The sequence below is a fragment of the Apteryx rowi genome, unplaced genomic scaffold, assembly GCF_003343035.1.
Source record: "Apteryx rowi isolate R43461 unplaced genomic scaffold, aptRow1 scaffold_272, whole genome shotgun sequence".
NCBI classification, from domain to species: Eukaryota; Metazoa; Chordata; class Aves; order Apterygiformes; family Apterygidae; genus Apteryx; species Apteryx rowi.
In genome coordinates, this window is record NW_020449108.1 from 362,785 (window position 1) to 383,969 (window position 21,185).

General features: G+C 34.2%; 1 protein-coding gene across 3 annotated transcripts in view; it reads left to right on the top strand.

Moving 5' to 3' along the window:
- Positions 1-20,724, top strand: part of RAB28 (RAB28, member RAS oncogene family) — a 66,814-nt gene extending 46,090 nt beyond the window's left edge. Inside the window, exons 5-8 of one of the 3 annotated variants that reach the window (XM_026068504.1) lie at positions 9,494-9,597; positions 12,463-12,540; positions 18,985-19,085; positions 20,049-20,130. In XM_026068504.1, coding sequence (XP_025924289.1) covers positions 9,494-9,597; positions 12,463-12,540; positions 18,985-19,080 — 278 coding nt within the window. In that variant the 3' untranslated portion in view covers positions 19,081-19,085; positions 20,049-20,130. Of the gene's footprint in view, positions 1-9,493; positions 9,598-12,462; positions 12,541-16,686; positions 16,921-18,984; positions 19,086-20,048 lie in introns of those variants that run through there. The other 2 variants (XM_026068502.1, XM_026068503.1) reach the window with 2 other exon arrangements.
- The last annotated feature ends 461 nt before the right edge of the window (positions 20,725-21,185 follow it).

The window sequence follows — 21,185 nt, forward strand, 5'->3', positions numbered from 1 at the left end:
CTTGGTCATCTCTTTGCTATGGTGCTGTCTGCAGTATAGATGCATCTTTAATGTGCTTAGTCACGTGAATTGCAGGGTGGGAAGAGAGTGACAGGGGTGACACATGGCTTTCATCCTCTCTTGCTTTCTGTGTCTTGATGATATTCTTTTAAAAAACAAAAAGAGGGAGAGTTGTTCCAGTTAAGTGTTAAACCCAAGATAAAATTACAAGGTAACTCAGTTTGTATATTTGTTTTGATAATACCATCTTCTCTGAACATTCTCTTTGTTTCCACAAACATCTGGATTAGGGGTAGGGATAAGAAGTATAGATGTCTAAAAGAAGGGATCACATTCTAACTATCAGTGTAAGCTTAGTCTGTTTAGTCAAATGATAAATGATTGCAAGAATTTCTGCCAAGAATTTATTGAAAAATGAAAATGGGAAATGTGTAGCTGAGAAAAAAATATTCTTATATTCTTTAACTATCTCTTCAAGCTGTGTAAATCAGTCATCTGTGTCATCCTAATTTTTAAGAGAAGCTTAGGTATATTTTCCTTTTTCTTCAAAAGAAATGTACTTAGATATGTAAAGATGCATGCTGCTTGTATTTGTGAAGGTTAGCATATCTTCTTGAAAATAACTGTCATCTACCAGGCATTCTGCATGCTTGCTATTAGGCAGGAACCCTGCCACACTGTGTCCGCCACAGTTAGCTGCAGCTGGTGTGCTGAGATCGGGTATTTGTTTCTCACTATGTCTGCTATTTTTTTTTTTTGACTGAAACCTATTTTAAATCTTGGAAATGCCTAACATCATGTCTTCTAAAGATGCACAAGAACCACTATTTTCTCCTAACTTTAGGAAAAAATGCTGTTATCTTTTATAATCTATTTAACAGTATTTGAAAATCTCATTTAATATGGAATGTTTTTATGTAGACAATATAATCTAAAGACTACAGCTACTTCTATAAATACAAATCAAATGAAAGAGTTGTCACGCTATATATATTTTCTTACTATTTCTTGTGTTAGGTTAATGATTTTAGGCAAATAGTTTGTTCTGATATTATTGTGTGACTTATTCAAGAATCTCATCATAGCTTTTGTCTCTTTGTATATTATTCTTTTAGAGGAAAGAGAATTCCACATAGGCTTTGTACAAATAAATTGGGGCTCTTAAGAGTGGTATGCATGCAAACAGGCAAGCCTCACTTCACAGTCAAATCTGTTTTCAGCTGAAGAGACTTGGAAATTGCTCACCTTGCATTTCCGATGTTAGGCATAGATTTTCTTGTCTTTTTCTGTTACCCTGCCAGAATTTGTCGCTTGCTTTTGAAAGTGCTCAGGTTGTAAATTTGGCATTCAGAAAGTTTTATTTTTCTCTAATAATTGACATTTTTGATACTTCTAATTTCTTAAAGAGGAGGAAGTGTTACAATGCTTTGTGTAAATTACAGTTGTTTTTAAGCTATCAAAAAAATTTTTTTTTTGGTTTCTGAAATCAATAATTTCCTGTTGTAGCTGGAAATGTTAAGTATAGTTGTTTAAAGAGCTGTACCAGCTATTATTAGTCCTTCTTAGCAAGTCTTCTAATACAATGTTTGATTTGTTACTATATCCTCGTAGGGAAGCATCAGCAGTAGAGTGTACATGACAGTGAGAAAGTAAACACATGCTTGCAATCAAATTAATGTATTTAATCTGTCTTCAACTAATAACAATCTGTCATGCTATCTATCTGAGAAGGGGCATAAACAGTTTATTTTGTGTTTGGAATAACTTCCTGGAGGTAGTTAATGTGACATGTAGTTTGTCTGACATGAGTATAACCAGATCAACACTCTAGATGTTTTCTTGATAACCTAAAAAAATTACTGAGAAAATTTGTACTGGAACTATATTTATATTTCGTTTTGAGCTTCCTTAAATCAGAGTAGTGGCATAGTTTTCAGGACTTCCCATGAAAGAGTGTTCTTTTCTTGGCACTTACACAGTTTTAGTGTGAGAAAAAGATTGAAAGTATTAATAAAAAATTAACTATAAAAATTGCAGTTTGCGCTCTGACATTTAGGTTTGTGTATTCAGCTTCAAAGGAAGTGTGTGCTGTATTAATTTAAAATTAGCAAATCAACTCAAAAAGCTAGGTAAAACACAAAGTCTGATAGTACTACAGAGAAGTGATTTAATGACTACCCAGTGCAATTTGTTGTTAAATTATTGATTATTAATTCTGCATATTTCTAGTTTCTCTTTAACTATGTCAGGTAAAATTATTACTTACACAAAAAGAACTTTTGTGTCCAAATAGAAAATGCAACTTGCTTGAAATTCTAACCCATTCAAATATTCTTTAAAAATTAAGGCTTAATTAAATAGCTCCATAACTTAGTAGGAAAACAGTAGGTTACTGATAAGCTGGGCAATAAAAAACTAGAGTTTTTGTTGTTTTCTTTTTTTTCTATTTTCTTTGGAGTGATGGCAGAAGTAAAGAGAACTGGGTAGTATTGCTTATGGTACTGGAGGCCTGAGAGAGGTTCTTTTTGGCCAGAGCTGTGAGACCTGCCAAACTATGCTCTGTTGAGGTGTTATGAGACAGAGCTCTTTTAACAGGCTAAACGTGATAAACTGGACAGTAAATCCTGCTGCCCTGTGTGCTGCCCTCAGTATGCATCATGATTTCTGTTTTACTCTAAGGAATAGTGGATATTTGGGCACATCTTAGGAAAAATCTCTTTTTTATTCCCTTCTTCATGCACTTTTGCTTATGCATGGCAGAAGCAGAACCTTCACACTCTGACATTAAACTTCATGTTGAACACTATGCTGTCTGAAGATAATACTGGGTAACAATATTGGCTTAAGCACCCTACTAGATATTCAGGTGCTAGAGCTAGATCCGTTCTTAAGAACTCTATCTGAAATTGTAGTAAAAAATAGGATGAAGAAGAAATTATCATGTACAGCCTCCTTTTTTATGACCCTGGAGTATTTTCAGAAGAGAAAATATATACATAATTTTAAGCACATGTAAATCAAATTAATAAATTATTAAAGCATTTTACTTGTCATGTCTGTGTGGGCTAATCGTGATAGCTCATTATTTAAACATTATGTAATTGTATACCTTGTGTGAACAGCTGCAAATACTTTGCAGAAAGATTTATATTTCGTTTTTCACAGCATACTATAAAAGAATATATTTTTGTGCACTACCATAGATTAATATAGATATTTACTCATAAGTTTAAAACTAACCTTAATTATATTAAAATATGAAATTGTTATAATATCCATGATAATTACAAAACTGGATTGTTGTAAATTCATATATGTGTTAATACCAATTTTAGTGGCAAACACTGTAATTATCAATAAAAGGAAAAATTTAGCTTAAACAGGAGAGCTGGCCATTCATGACAGATTACCTCTCGGTTATTATGGTAGCAAACTTTGAGAGTGAAAGGCTATCAGATTTGGGTGGAGAGGCGTCCCTTTAATAAAACTCTGTAGACTATGTCTTTAGTGTTTCTTTTCATGCATGTGGTTTAGAAAAGGGTTAGGTTAGTTATCACTGGTGTAATCATCTGAAATGAATGTATAGTGCCTTATAGTTTACAAGTGTAATCTCAATGATCCAGGAGAAGTGCCAGCAAACTATTAAACATTTGCACTGGCTTAACATACATTATGCATGCTACGCTGCTGTTTATGCCACTTAGAACAAGTACTGTCATTATTTTTTCAGCTGCCTGGAAGTACCTGTATGAGCTATATATTCATGTTTCTCCCAGAACTACTGAAAGAAAGATTCGTGCAAAAAAGGATGTTTTCCTACTTTTGAAAACTGTAGTTTTACATGGAGTTCTTCTCCAGTGTTATTATGAAAGAAGAGACTGGCAGTCCTGTGGTGAGGGGAGATAAATAGCACGAGTAGCAACCTTTACATTCTGCTTAAAAGATGTTCTTGTTCTGTTGGTTTTCTAGCATATGTGCAGTTATTGCTCTGGTAACAGTATATATATATTTTTTAATCAAAATAAACTTATCACATTTTTGGGCATTTTGAATGATTATAAAAACAGAGCATTCATCATTTGACTGACTGGTGATACATATTTTAAAATGCTTATGGGCTTGTTTGTACCAGTTGCATTACTCCAGTAAGTTGTTATACATGTTTTATTATTGCCTTTATTTTAAGATGATACAGCTGTGGAATTTGATACCACACTTTATTCCTTGAAGCAAACTCTAGTGATCTAATAATATTTGTTCTAGTTCATTTCATTGAAGTGGGTGAGCTAGACTAGTATTTAAACTGCTTGACTACTGGTTTTCCACATATTTATGGTGTATTAGAATGGAAATGGTCATTTGTCCCTGCACAGTGGTGCTAAGTGACTTGTTCCAAGCCTTTCTTATCTTAGAAAAATGGTACGTACATCTAAATAGCCTAAGAGAAACGAATTTGTCATTAATTTGTTTACCATTAGTAGTTTGTCTCATGTCAACAATAACAGAATTATTCAATCAAGACTGACTAGCTCTTCAACAGCTGTGTGTGCTGAAGTACCCATTTGTGTTTTATCTAGCACTTCCTTGTATCTTTCTAGTCCTGTGCTGCCAGTCAATAAAATAAAATTTCAGTGACTTGCTCTTAATTTCTCTTGTAAAGTTATATAGGCATTTGACTTAGAATAGACTACTTATGCTGAGTCGTAAGTATTTGCTCAGAATTTTTCTCCCTGTTGTATGGGTATATATAGTCTAGCACACAATGCTGCCTTTTCCATTTTAACATAGCATTGTCTATGGACTTTTCACTGCAAATAAGAGTGACGTATAGCAGCATTTCAAAAGATGATGGAATGTTGTCTGTATAAATTAACTGAAGATGTGATCTAATCAGATCTCTCTAGGCCTATCTTAAAACCATTATTTTGTCTCTGTCTTTCTTGAAGTTGCGCTTTTTCTCCTCAGAACTGGCTATAATGGTATTTAAATCTTTTTCCTTCCATGGATTCTACAGTGTTATTCTTGCCTGTTTTTCTTCTCACACCTTCAGGAGCTAGTCTGTTACTAGAAAGAGTATCTGTGGGATTTCTCGGGAGTGCCACAGGTTCTCTCCTTAATTGTTTTCTTTCTTTCCTCACTCGATCTCTGTTTAATCTCCCCTGCAAATTAATATTGAACCCTGTAGGCAGGGGCTTCCAAAGACATGAGAAGCCAGTCTTTTTGCAAGCCTTACCTACTTCTTTTGCCACAGGGGACGCTGGTCTATGCTCGTTTCATCTAGCAGGAGAGATTTGCACTGGGACCTGTCTGACTTGGTAGAAGTCATGTCTGAATTCCAGAAGTTCCTAAACTATTCTTATTTTGCTAGTATCTCTATGGGATACCTATACATATACACATATAGATCTGTTACTTATAGAGAAGCAATTTATCTTGCTAGTTTAACTGAAACCACTCTTCACACCAGACAACCTGAAAGGTGAATGTTTCGTTTGATTCCAAAGAAAGGAAAAGTTAGGCTCTTGATTACTAAGTTAGAAACAAAGCTACAGAAGAGGGAAAATAAGACAATGAATGATAGTTTGAGAGAATATCCTACAATTCTGTTTTTTTTTGTATTGTCTCACAAACTTTTTGGTGCATATTTTGTCTATAAAAATGAAAAAACTGCAACAGCACATGTTGTGGATCCTTCTTATTAGACAGGGACTTCAGAATGGCTTTGGGGATTGAGTATCTCTTTCTGCCCTCATCAGGCTGATCATAGAAACAATCCTATAACTTATTTCTCTTTCCTTATCTTCATGATGTCCCTCTGCTTCTCCTGATTTCAATTTTAATGTCGTTTATTTAAGTACTCCATTTAATGCAACTGTGACAAGTGGTCCCTGTATAGTCTAGGAATTAGGAATGATGTTGTATTCCTATTACATTTTAACTGTTGTATTCCTTCTACTTTAACTGGTTTTCCTGTTGCTCCCATTTTAAAGACTTTTAGAATTTTAGGAATCATAGATCAAAGAGACATTCTGTAAAATTCACACATTTTGTGGTTGCTTTAGCTTTTCATGAACGCAATACATGATTTTATTAATATAGGTGGCAGAGTTTGTACCTAAGCACTTTATCCAAAATGCCCCTGTGTAACATTTGTCTATTTTAGGGTTCCATTCTTTTTGAATGGTTATCTTTCTTTTTTCAAACTAAAATCTTTGTTCCTCCTTTTGACATTTCCTTGTGGCTGTCTAGCCATCAGTTTAAATTCTACTTGATAAAATGGACCTCTGAATTTTCTTCTGCCATTGTCTTCTTTCACATTCACTTCAGATGAGTAGGGCGGTTGTACCATCTGGTATGTCAACTTCTGTCTGGGCCTTTCTCTAAATTTTCATATTCAGTCTGTGTCCAAGTCTTGCACATTCTTTCTTTGTGACTTTTGATACATCCTATCATGCCCATTATCACAGTTAAAGCTTTGCAAAATTAAGATTTTGCATCTTAATTACTGAAATTCCATTTTCTTGGCAAATGCGATCTTATCTAGTCATTTAAAATATTCTGCAAGATCATTTTCCTGCTTTGTAAAAGCAAATTGTATATATCATTCTCCCCCCCCCGTCAAACTTGCTTTGCCTTTAAACTTTTTGTGGCTCATATGCACCCTAGTATCATCCTTTGTCCCAAAATACCTATTCTTGCTGTTAATTGACTCATCATACCAGCCAACTTGGCTAGCTGTTTTTTTTTTTTTCTATGAAGTCCCAGCATTCCTCAAACATCTATTTAGAAAAGCATTTTTCTCCTCCAGATCCCTTCTTAAAGTCTTTTTGCAGTGATGTCTACATAAAAGCTGGACAAGAGTTAATCTCTTGGTGTACTAAGAATTTTGTCTATCCAGCTGACCAACATCAAATATTAAAAAAAAAAAAAAAAAAAGTACTGGAGGGTAATTATTTACTGTATTTCAGCTGATCTTCAGTAACTGTCTATGATTGTGCTCTTAGCCTGTGGCAAATGCAAGGTAGTTTGAGTTAGCATAGTCGTCTTTCACTGAGTGCAAACTGCAACTTTTTATAGTTAAATATTTATTAACGCTTGAAACCCCTTTCTTGTACTAAAACTGTGCCCTCTTTCATTGAGGGCTAATGTAACATGAATTGCCTTGCATTTACTGTGGGCTGACAGTGTGCACATGGACAGTTACCTGGCAGTTATCTGGCATAACAGTAACTGTACAGTTCACAGCCGACTGCCCATAATTCAGAAGGCACAAGGTGAAATAGACTCCTAAGTGGGGAGGAGGACTGAAAAATAGTCAAAATTCAGGAATACAATTTCATTTTGATTTTTCGCTTCCAATGTATTAGATTTTAGGTTCTTACGTGCTTTTAATTTCTCTCCTATAGTAAATATAGGCTCCATTGACAATGTATTATTCTTGATATTTCCACAAATTGAAAATAGGAAGCCTTTGGGAATATGATTCCCAATGGGGCAGAGGCATTTTCTTCCTGAAAACTCATCGACCTTTAAGCATGCTCTAGTGTTCTTCTGGTCTCTGCTCTATTTTTCTTGGGGAAGAGAGGTTGAGAGAATTTTTTGCTTGTGTTTATGGACTTACATAAGCATGTGATGGTATTAACAGGGATACAGTGTAAATGGCATCACTTTCTTTTATTATTATGTCTGTATGTATTTAAATGTATTTAAAGTTAGGTATTTAAAGTTAGGATAGAACTGAAGAAATAATGATGTGAAATTTGGAGGTGGGGTTAAGGTTCCTTTAAAAGCTTGACAAATAAAAATAAAGAAAATGTTTTATTTTTCCCTAAATGGTAATCTCACTATTGTATTTTCCAGGCTTCACTTAAAGCTAATATGCGAAGACTAGAAATAATAGTTAAAAATGATATGGCTTAGACAGTATGCTGTATTTTAGTCTGCATTTTGACAGAGGTTCTCTCTTCTGGTAGTTATTTTTAAGAGAAAAAAGTGAAGCAGCTGCTGTATTAACTGTAACAGTTATTTTTTAATGGTTATCGACTTTGGGATTTATCTTAATAAATGTCTTTGTTCTTCCTGTTTTCTGTGAAATGAAATATTCTACCTTCAATATTAAGGAAAAACTGTACTATAAACATTAGTGTTAATAGCTTAGTATTTTAGTCCTTCACAAATTAATGCCTGTGGTAACTGGATGATTTTAAGCCTGTTCTTATAAACAAGGCCTTACTGATGTGCAAGGAACAGTAATATGTGGCAAAAACTTCGCATTAACCAAGGTAAGCAGTATAAATGGGGTGTAGGAATCCCCTGTTAGACTAAAAATCTCCAAGAGAAAATCTCTAGAGCCTACAAATTAAAGACCTCCAATATCATTTTAAAATAAAGCCTTTTATGTAGTATGAGAGCATTTTTTCAGCTGATAATCAAATGACACTATTATGCAGGCTTACTAGATTTGCAAATTTACAAGTTTTTACAAGTCAGTTGGGTCCCTTCCTCAGGAAATCAGTTTAAGGTTTTTTTTCCTGTATTGACTCAAAGAGCCTAGTTGTCCTTAAATCCTTCTGAATATATTTGCCTTATAATTTGACAGCATTGAGTCAACACCCTTATAGAAACTGTAATGCAATAAAAAGAGAAACTGTTCAATATAGTTTCCAGTTACCTTAGGATCAGATTTGGAGAAATTGGAACGTAAACAATAAAACCTGTGCAAGACTTCAGTTCCAAGCTGGTTGTAAGCAACCAGTGCTTTTCAATGTAAAATATTGTTTGAAAGTTTTGCTCTACTTCCAATAGGTATATGATGGTAAAAATGAAGACAATGCATGTGACTCTTGAAATAGAGCATTTTACTGTTTTTATGATTTTCTGAACCATGTCTTTGTGGAATTGAAAACTCCATGTACAAATAGCTGAACATCAGTGTTTCTACTCAGTTCTTTTTTTTTTTTTTTAATTTAATGAATATTTTTGCTCTACCATATTTTGCAATAAAATTCTTTATAACTCATTTGCATTTTTTACTTAGAGAAAAATATGTAGATCCAGACATGCTTGGCGAACTCTACTTTTATATTGTAAGAGTCTTTAGATTACACTGAAATATTCATTATATATCATGCTTGCAAACAGAACGCTTGGAATGTAGTTCTGTCTCCGATTTTGTATGTAGTTAGTAGTAAAGTCATTGCAAACTGCTTGTGTGTATCCAAAAAGGCATTTGTCTTTTACTTCGGATATGAACTTATTGCATTTGACCATACAATTTAAATTGTGATTTCATTTTAGTTTTGCAAATAAAATCTGATGTAATGGGTTATTTTTCTTTTGGCAAATGATGATAAAGAGAAAGAAACTTGTATCTGTATACATATATAAAGAAAAAGATTATATCTGATGTGTTTCCAATGAATATTTTCTAAGATAGATATAAATAAATGGGCTCCATTGTAATAATTTTCCCTTTTTTATACTTATTTTTTAGTTGATTTGGAGCATATGCGCACAGTGAAAGTTGACAAACACCAGCGATTTTGTCAGGAAAACAATTTCAGTAGCCATTTTGTGTCAGCCAAGACAGGAGATTCTGTAAGTAACAAAAATAGTCCTTGTAGATTTCTTTTTTTAGAAATCTATTATTCTGAAATATGATGCAGCAGTTTTGTTGTATTCCACATATCAAACCATTGAGAACTTTGGCTGCTAAAGGTACTTTTTGCTTGCCTGCTTGCATGATAAATGGATCTTTGCATGTATGTATGTATGTATGTCATGTATGTTCTTTATTAATGACGGTGGCTTCTCATCAGATTTGAAGTTTGAGGTATAGATTTTAATATGAAAATGGCCTGGCTTATATATCAGCTTGAGAAATGAGGCCAGTTGGATCTGTTTGCTGTCAGCCTGTAGTTAAATGTATTCCTTTGTTCCAGGTGAAGTTCCATCTATGGACTGTCAATATATAAACTTTCAGTAGTTGAAAAAGTGATGAGACCCTGTTGCAATCAAAATTTTTAATATGGGACCTGAGCAAAGAGAGATACTCCCTCTGTACATTTATTGAAATTTGAATATGCTGCTCTTTGTAATGCTTTGCAGAGCACATTTTTGAACAATCATTTGCCCCTGAGCTATCTGGGATATTTATTGTCGTGGGAAGGGCATTGAAGAAAAGGTTCTTTTTTTCAGCTGACTGTATCAGGCAACTTAAATTACATTGTATTGTTCTGCTTGATATCTTTCACATACTTAATGACTTTGTCACTCCCGATTAAGGAGACTTTTTTTTTTTGATGTTGTTTATGACAATATAATTTTTTTCTATTATTGAATAATAAGACCATGTTCAATTATATGGAAGTATAATTTTGTAACAAAAATGGAATCACTTGTTGTTTTAAGAGCTTTAATGAAAGGTCATTTACTTTTGCAATGGACTGCCTAAGTTTATTAGTTACTGTGTAAAGGTTTAAGAACACTGCCATTACAAATGCAATGAATCATGACTGTCCTTGTAGTTTGTGTTAAATCTGCCGTCATGGATTTTTCTTTAAAAGTTTGAAAATTCTGGGGTTTTATGCTATAAACAGAAGAAAAATGTATCTCATTCGGTGAAGTGTGCATATGAAAAAATGTATTCCTTTTTCACAGAGATAGTCTTTTGGGGAGAATTAGTAATAGGCAAAATAGCAGCTCTTTTAAAAGATTTATCTAGTTAATATTACAAATGATTAATGAATCTATCATGTTTTTGTAATTGGTTCATGAATTACAGCAGCACTCATTTGATATATGTGTGTGTATATATATAGTTTCCGTTTCAATATCTGCTGACAAAAGAAGATATGAGGTATAGTTTACAATAGTTCATTTTTGGTTTCAATATAGACTTGAATTAACTCTTTCACTGTTAATGCTTGCTGGCATTTCAAAATCTTCCAGAGCTCATTTATTTGGGTAGTTGTTCAGGGAAGACAGGGTATTTACTCTAGACAGTGATTTAAAAGGGGGCAATCCGTTGGTACTGTGGATATAGACTAGAAGAGTCTTAAACACTCACTTAAGGTAGATGAGATTATTTGTTTTGTTTAAATCCTATTTTTCCAGCAGGTTCATTTGCAAGTGCTAATTTTTTGTAGCATAGAAAACTAAAGCCCAAATGTCTCCTCAGAGGAGAGTTAAGTTTCATGAAAGACTTACTGTAGCTTAGTGACCTTATTGTCCACCCCACTGCATAACTACAGCACTGAGCTCGTACCTGAGATTTTGCGTACAAAACATCCTCGTGGCAGATAATATAGCTCAGGATACCTCAGAGCCTGGTGTGGGTTAAGTAGATATCTGGAAGAAGTACACCTTCTTGGGACTGTCCTTCTTGCCATGTAGATGCTGGTAGAATAGACTGAGACTAGACCAAGTAGTTAGAGAAATTATTTAGGAAGCTACTGCAGCTTTCGGGTTGTGCCATTAATTACTTGCTTAATTCCAGTTTATGTGTAAGAAGAGATGATAGTGTGAATGACACTTTTTTTTTTTTTTCATTGAAAATGACTAAAAGCACTTACATCAGCTTTTCCTTGTGAATGGTAACTGTCATGATGCAAAGCAATGTGTGCTAATGGTTTGGATTGTGAGCTCAGTTGCACAATCATGTAGATAGAAGATGTAGCTTTACAATACAGTGTTCAGCAGCAGTACCAGCTTAAGCAACTCTTCCTTAAAATATATTGTGTTCTTTAATCTGGTTTAAAATGCAGCTGCCTAAACAGTCCGATTGGTGGACTGGGTTGAGATGAAGTGAAGGAATTATTTAAGATAGCATTGCCACCCAATGCTATCTGTCAAACTGTGGCCAAAGTCCAACTCTGCTAGACTGCTGTGTGCCATACAACATCTTGTTGTTTCCCAGCTATTGCTGTTCAGTCTAACACTTAAAATGTTTTGCAAGAATCTTCAGAAAAGATGTATCATTGCTTGGCTTTGGTATTGCTAATCTTTTTTTAAGTGTTTGCAGTAGAGGTTTTGGTGATGTTGATGCACAATTCTGTTGTTCTGAATTTCAAAAACCTTCATCTCTATTGCACAATACACTGGTAAGAATGTTTTTGTACTAAACATTAGTGAATACCCTTATTCATATTTTATGGCACTGAGAGTAGTATTCGAGAGGTGGGTTGTGTAAAAGCTTGTTTAAACTTAGGTCTCTGGAGGCAAGGTAGAAGTGCTGCCTAACAATCTAGCATACTGTTCATTCCTTGTACCATTGTTGAGTTATTTTCTCCATTTTTAAACAAAATTGAATGTACCAGATGAGGTTATTTTCAGATCTGTTTTGCACAGGTCATAATTTTGTGTATCACATTGTTTACAGTTCAAGAATGGTTTGATATATTTGAAAGAACCTTGAGGATGTCTGTTTTTAATCATTTAAATTCAAAATTTTTTTTTCCATAGGTCTTTCTGTGTTTTCAGAGAATTGCTGCTGACATCCTTGGCATCAAATTAAACAAAGCAGAAATGGAACAATCGCAGGTGATTTTCCACAAATACATGCTTTTCTTAAGTATTTTACTTAGTGTGTATATATATAAAAAACTCATTGCAAATTAATAACTTTCCTTTAAAGCAAGCTGCATCTCTTGTTTTGGAGACAGTTATTAACTTTCATAATGGCATTTTTGTATAATCTTTATATGACCAGTGTGGTAAACTTGCTGAAACAAGCATATGTATGTTCAACAAATTAGAAAAAAGGGTAGTTTATGAGCACTGTTTGTTTAAAAATAATTTATAAGAATTTTTTTACGTACTAAAACCTCTCTCTATATCTGCATATACAGGTAGCATGGAAGACACTCTTAAATATACATTACTGTACACTGATATTGGAAATTTTTTTATGATAATTTTGTTCTTTTTAAATTCTTTACACATTTAAAAACAAATTCTATTTTAGAGCACTACAAGTTTAAGTAATAGAGGGCATGAGCTTCTGTGTGTGGAAATGCTGTAAATTGATGTTCATTGTAGGCATTTAGGGGAAAAAATATTATTGTCAATCACACAGTCAGGAATTAACTGTGAAATCCTATGATTGGGCAATCTCAAATTTTAGGTTTTATTGAGAGGTAAGAAGAGAACACAAGTCTTTCCTAAGTAGTGACTGTCTGCCCCAGGGAGGGAATAGTGACTTTTTAAGATTGCTATTTCCTGTCTTATTGTGAGGTGCAAATGAGAAGTGAATCCTATTTTGGTTCAATATACCCATTCTCAACAGCAGCAGACCTGAAGAATCGTACGTTTGGCTGGCTATATGACAACTCCCTGGCTTCTGTAATTATTTTTCCTCACTGTTCCAGTCCCAAATAATTTCCCCCTAAAGCAGTTTCAGAGTTTCTGCCCTTGCATTTCTTATTTTATTCTTTGTGTTATGAGTGTTATCTTGGAGATTTTCTGGTATTTCCTCTGCTGTAAATAAGGGCTGAGAGAGGAGAATATTTCCCAGCAGTAGGTGGGAAGGTCATCTAGGAGGACCTTCTCTATTCTCTTATATTGATTTGTGGTGAGTTAGAGATGTGAATATAGCGATTTTGCTGTGAACACATGGCAAAACCCAGTTGCGTGTCCTGCTTCGAACTGTAGCAGAGTTTTGTTCTGTTATTTTTTTTTATTTTTATTTTTTTAAGATTTCATGCTGTTCAATAATTGTCACATGCAAAATAGCTTTAATGAGAGCAATGTTTTATACCATATTGAATTAGTGGTGAAAAGATATTTTCAGTATTTTTTTAAATTTAAACTGTAACTTAAATTAAAATTAAAATTAAATTAATTAAAATGTGAGTGCTTGCTTACCTGTATCTACCAGAATTGGAAAGCACTTAGTTTATATTAGTGAATGTTAGGAGAACAAAAAGGTGTTAATTGTTCAAATAAGCAACCAAGCAAGAGGTTTTCTAATTAAAACCCCTTTTCCCATACCACCTCCTTCCCTGTTCCTGCTTTTAAAAATAATTTTCCTGCCAAGAAGGCTGTGTGCTTAGGTTTAAACCTAAAGCATTTTACAAACCCAGTTTCAGAAACCTCAGAAAACAAAGATTACACTACTGAGGCAACCCTTACTGTATCGTGACATTTGAGACTACAATACAGTTATTTTAAATTTACTTGTTTAACCAAAAGGTGGCTACGCTAGTGGCTTAGTATCCTGGAATTGCTAGTTGCTACTAATATTAAACAAGTCCCCCAAAATAAGTCAACAGGTTTATTACAAAAAGCAAAACTTCTTATATTCAGCTTGGTCTCCTGCTTCTTGAAACACACAATAAATATGTAATTTCTGAAAGTGTTTCACCATGGCGATGTTTACAGTCTGTGTTGAAGTGGTCAAATAGAAAACTGTATTGCAAACAGTAAAATGGTGAAGTATACTTAGAGTGCATACCTAACAAGCAAAGTGAAAGAGCTTTGAAAAAACTTCAAATTGTAGGTAGAGAAATACTGCGGGTGTCTTTTCAACACCCTTTCACTACTGAGGCACCATCCATCTATTGTTCTGAGCTGCATAATGACTTGTATATAAATAATTTGTCACATAAAGAGTTCTTTAGTTTTTCTTTGGTTGTTTAACTTGCACTGGAACATCAGTCTTATGTTAGGTCAGTCTGTGTTGTGTGAGAGGAAAAAGAAATCTTTCCTCTTCTGAGAATTCAGGTGAAGGTTTTGGATAGGTATGCAAATATGTTAAGTTAAAAAGAGGATGTGAGAAATGGGACAGCACTCGTGTGGAACATTTGTAGCTTTCTAAAGAAAGCTGCTTCTTTAAATAAGTACCTGTATATAACGCTGAATCAAGAGCTCATAACTTTGTGTCAAATCTATATCAGCTTTAAGTAGACTTCTTTCTACCTTAGTATTATGATTTCAATTCATAATTTTGTTGACCAGCTCATTGGAACATGCAATATGTGGATTAGACAAAGTTGATACTATGCAAATTGTGTTAGCAATAGCCTATAGCTAGATCATTTGCATAAATTAAATAGTTACTGTGGCCCGTGCACACTACTGTTAATGTGAATTCAAGCTGTAGTGGTTTCAAAAGAAAACAGAACCCTAGGCCTAAGTGGAGTTGGATAGAACAGGAACTTCATCGTCTTGCCATTCAGGTACAGCAGAAGTCTGTGCGTGGTGAGATGTTGGGCATGTAGCTGAAGAGCGAGATCTGTAAAGCAACTACCAGTCTTTGCAAGGTTCTGCTAATAGAGCATAGTTTCAATCTGTTCTGAACAAGCAAGAATTCTTTGTTAACGGGATAACATTTGCTCCCTTTAAGAGTGCTATCTTAAGTGGGCAGTAGGAATTTCCCAAAATTAAATTGGTGAGAAGCCAATGGGAATTGTTTTGGAATTTCAGTCAGTTAGCAGTATCTGAATGTCCATTGTTGTATGGAAGTGAATTCCCTAGCCCTTGCTTGATATAGTAAAGGGAAAGTCTCTGTGTAAGACAGGAGAAGGAAAGCTTTAATCGTATCCTCAGAGAGATGAATAGAAGGATGTTTCTTGAGTGAATCTGTATTTATTAGTCTGCAGTGGAAAAGTCTAACTGAAGTTGTATGTGGATGCTATATCCCAAAACTGGTCTCTTGGCTGGGAGGAGGAGGTGTTAGATGATCTTACTGTTAGGGAACTGAAGTGCTACACTAGAACATAGAGATGTAGAATTCGCTCCTGGTTTACCACAGACTTTTTGTATATCTGGGACAGATCACTTAGTGTGTCTTCTATTTTTTTTTTTCCCCCAATCTGCAAAGTGGGTATTAGACTACCATACATTGTAGAACAGTTATGTGAATGTGTTTATTAAAATTTCTAGGTATTTAATACTCTAGCTATTGGAGTATAAAAATATCTAGATAGATATTATAAAGAAACAAAAAAGAGAAAAAAACAAAAGAAGTAAGCATGAGTCATCCTTAAATCAATAAATATACAAGCATTGGTTTGGATTGCATGTTTTAACAAAGAATAAAATATATTTTAGTTTTACAAATGTGCACTATTTACATCCTGGATTATGTCTTTGAATTTTGAATATCTTGTGTAATATGAGAATAAAATTAGGTTTCTTGATTTTGAAAAATGTGAAGGTTTTTGCTTGAAGACATTTGTCAGAGAACATCAAATATCTTCAAATGTAACACATTTAGTCTAGGTGGTAAGGATAAAATGAAATACTGAATTTGTGTAAATCAGGGACAGGGATATGCTGTGAGTTATGTTTTATTATGTCTTTCTTCGTTATTACTGATTGTCTAATACTGTGAATACTCTTTAAAAATATTTCCAACACCTGTGATTTTATGCCCGAAGATAATGTTTCTCATGTTTAAAAAAAAAAAAAAAAAAATCTATTTGTCATGGTCACTAGGAAGATTCTGGAAATGATTCACACGTAGTTAGAAGTAAGTAGTAGGAACCCAAGCATTATTTTAACTCGCATGAATTTGTGGGGCTTGACTCATGAAACATTGCTGAACTGGCAGAACTGCAGAAAACCTTGTGACAAGACGGATGGGGTTCTTGGTCCCCTTCTAATCAGCAGCTTAATTAAGTTAATTGTTAATTAAGTATAAGAACAAGCCTTGGAAATGAAATCTTTACACACATTGTTTTGTAGCAGTTCAAGATGTTAATGCAAGCCAAGCTATTTGTTACTGCCCTCTTGCTGGAATTTATCGCTCCCACAGCAGAATCAGAAAATGGGAGGTGATCACGTGCCCTGGCCACATCAGGGTGAAGTTCAGCAGCTTAGCTTAATGGCTGATGAAAGCTGTTTTTAAGTGAAGTTGCCAGACTTTGTGCTGAAGCGGATGAGGTGCGAGGACACGTTACATTCCACCAGCTCTCCTTTGGCAGCAGTGATCTCCAGCAGAGAACTAGAACAGACGTTTGGCAGTGGTCAGTTTTTAAACTATCTGAGCTAGAGCTGCTAAATCTTGTCTGTTAACGTGCTGAGATGGCTGTTAATCAAACCTTTATTTAGTCAAAACTGTGGTGAAACAAAGGAATAGATTACTGTTTATGCGTGCCTGGAAAGTAGAGAATGTTTTTGAAATGGAACAGTTCCAAAATAAGTCAGAATCTGCAATTTTCTTATTTTCAGTCCTCAAATTGCTCTCTCTCTCTTAAATCACAAGGGTCTGTTGAAATTTAAGGAAATAGATCCTTTACTAATCAAATGTTTTTCTTTCTATATTTTTTACTTTCAACCATAGTATAAAGACTGCATGGGGTGCAGCTTTGTTTCTTGGCATTGGCAAGAGTTAGCATTTTTGTAAGGAATATATAGTTTTCTCTTTAATTAGATGTCAATTTAGTAAACCAGGATGGGTGTGTGCCAGCTTTGTACAATAAAATGTTTGGCAAATATGTTAGATTTGGAATTCAGAGCACCTGCACCTATTAAGTGGCTTTCTTCTGATTGCTGACAGTGGTTTGAACCTTGGCATTGATATGCCTGACCTCCAAACTGATACAAAGATGCCAGAGTTTTTATTTAGTATGATGTTAATAAAAGAAATATTGCAGTGGTGTTTTTTTCTCCTATTCAGCTGAAATTCCTTGAGAAAATCCAAGTCATTTATGTTAGTCAGTTTGCTGCTGCAGAGTGACTAAACATGGGTCACTGACCTAACCCTGTGTTTACATGGTGAGATTTAGACCAATGTTTCGAGGAACAATTAATTGCCCACTGATTGCAAGCATTTTTTTTTTTTTCGCAGCTCTATTCAAAAGATTGGTATGAAGAAACTAGGTCCTGTGAGGTCAGATAACACTGTTTAATGCTAAACCTCCATCTACCTCCTTAGATGGGATTTGGCAACCTTTCACTTGATAACATCAGGCCAGGAGTCTAGTAAATCATGAGTGTTTTCCACCAGATAAGATAATATTGATCATGATCAATTAAACTCAAGAAGAGTACATCAGCAGCTAATAAATCCAGATCCTTTACCAGCCAATTTGATCATTATTGCTTGTTTGGCGTAGAGATTTTATTTACAGAAGTAATCATTAACATATACTGTTTATATACTCATATAATCAACCTTACTAGTGTTTCCTTTAAAATAATAACATAACTTAATTTCTCCATTCATTTTTATCTTGAAAATATGTTCTGTAAAAGGTGAAGTATTTAAGAAAAATGAGTAGATTGATAGCATATTTCATAGCAGACCTCCTTTGTTACTTTGTTCAAATTGTTATATGAATTTTTCTCCCCGTACATAAACACTGTATTAATATTCATATTTTTAATGGTATTGTATGTCTTTAAGGAGGAAAAGGAGGTTTTTTTGTTTTTACATGAGGTAAAGTTTTGGTGAAGAAAATCAAAGCTTACAATAAAATGTTACGTATAGCATGTAGATGTGAACTTGCTTATTTATTTAACTGTTTTTGGAATAATGTGTAGTTATAATGCAATAATTGTGTAATGGGAAAAATGCATGCATCATTTTAATGCAGTTATTGTATTAGCTGATGGAAAGCTGATTAATACAATGTTTACTTACCTTAGATTTAAAGGAAGAGTCCATTATCATTTTTTCTTTCACTGAATTGTCTTCCTTTTATCCTGTACCTTCTCCTGTCTGAACTTTAACATATTTTTATTGGTTGCACATATTTCACTTTGGTGCTTTTAAAAGGCATGCCATTGAAGAAGCTGGAGAAGCAACTCTGATGCTAATAGTGAAGCTTCCAACTGGGCATGTTTTTCTTGTTCAGAATAGGACCTGAAAAGAAATGTACTTTGGTTTTGCTTCTGCATTGTCATTCATTCATATTATTCATATTATGTCATTCATTCCTTCTCTTCAACTAGTGATCAGACTTTCCGTTTTCTCCTTCTCTTTTATTTTTACATTCACCTCCTTGCTCTCTATCCATTTTGTTGATACATGAGTAACAGCATGTTGTCAGGGCAGAACTAGTGAGATATCCTGAAGAAGATAACCAGCGTCACAACACTTCCAACTGCCAGAGCAAAATCTGCTCAATGCAGTAATTCAGGTATTGATGTAAAAGTTTTTCTGTTTTTTCTGGGTTTTTTTTTGTTTGTTTGTTTTTTTCCCAAGGTGTGTTGCTTTTACATGAAGTAGTAACTGTGACAGTAAGTTCTATTGGAAAATGTATTTTATATCTATAAGCAGTAATAGCATATTAATTTGGAACTTAGTGCACCACTACATGATACATATTTCTAATAGCCAGTTCACAGAAACTTTGTAATATTACACATTAATACATTAGGAAGGGCTTTCAGTGCTGAATAGTCAAAATGTTACGTAGCTGCCTCAAATGGAAACGAACACAAAATTAAAATCTTATGTCTCTCTCCCCATATAAGAGAGATCAAGCATCCTGTCAAATGCTTTGTAAATAGAATGTGTAACACTTGTTAGAGCTGTAATAGAAAATAAATGTTTATAGTATGCAGAGGTTTGGTTTATATTGTTCTTTAGTCTTTCTGCCTGTCAAAGCTTTTTTGAAATATGTTTTTTTTGAAATTTGCTTTGAATTCTGTTCTTATTTTCCTGTGAAGAGGTTTGGGCAAAGAGGGAAAAACAAACTTACAATTTCCAATTACAGTGTAGGCATTTATTCATAAGAATGCATGCAGTAGTCATTACAAAACAAATACTGTTTTATTATTTCCATATTATTATTTCCACACAAAACAATTTTCATGAAAGAGAAAATGCATTCATTGCTTTTGCAAAGGAGCCTGTTACTGTATTAGCCCTGTAAAATTGTCATGAAAACTTACTAAGTCACTTCTTGCTGCTTAGTATGAATAAACTGATATTTAGAGTAAGAATTAGCACCTGCTAAGACTTTTTGTAAGGTGCTGAAGAAAACTGAATTGTCTGTTCTTCCTGATTTTTTTTTCTTTTCTTTTATGTATGATTATAAAATACTTGTTAAATGCTTTTGTTTTGTGTCTGATTATTGCTGTGTTTTCTTTTATAACAGAGAGTGGTGAAGGCAGATATTGTCAACTACATTCAGGAACCTGTGACAAGAACCATTAATCCTCCTAGAAGCTCAATGTGTGCAGTTCAATGACCATATTATTTTTCTCTATATTGATACCTTTGGCAGTCCTCCTACCTTGACACAGGCTCCGGGATTGCCAGAAACTTTGTTTTAACAGTGACCATCATTGCAATGCAAGTAGGGGTTCCAAAAACATGTTGCACCACTGTATGTTGAAAAGCAGCAGGCAGTCTTTTGCCTGGCCAGTTTTCAAACATTAGACCACACGCTTTGGAAAATTAAGTTCTATATTCTTTTAAATTATATTTCAATAAAGCAGTATAACTGTGTTTATACATTTCCTCCTCTCTGTTTGACTGATACTGGAATTAAGTTGGATAAGAAGTCCTGCATTTTAAGTAATTTTAAAGACATCACTGCTGAAAGGTATTTTGCCAAAGCATTTTGTCTTTTTTTTCGCCCTGCCTCCTGTGATCTAAACTGACACTGAGCAAAATGTAACTTGGAAAAGCTATTGTTGGAATAATGTTGAGCAACTAATATATTTTATCTAGGGATAATTTGGAAAGTATTCCATTATTATATATATTTATATATAGTGCAAAATGTATAAATTGTATCCAGTAAGAAACAGTGCTTGAAATAAAGCTGTAATATGAAAATAGTTACTTTTCTGGAGTCTCAAGTTGTCTCCATGGATGCTCTGAAGAATGCTAGTGTTTTTGTGTATTTTTACTAGCACATCGGCATTACTTCCTGCAGTAGATATGTTCATATGTCTTCATGAATATGGATGAACCTCAGTTGGCAGTTTGGGCTGTTAATGTTGAGTGATATGTTCATCATGCATTAGGAACTGTTGATAGATCAATTAGGATCAGTCATTTTCAATAACTAACTGAATGAATGACTTTTGGCCTGGTACTCTTTTCTTTCTAGTTCAGAGTGCAAGACACAAAAAGCTGACTACTCAGTCCTGTCTGCTCTGTGGTCAACACATTTCTCCTCTGCTCTTTTTCTAGAAGTCTTTTAGATATGCGGTTCTCTCCTGGCACATCTGAATAGGGAGCTAAGGAAAGAAAAGAGATTTCAGCCAACTTGATTTCAGCAGAG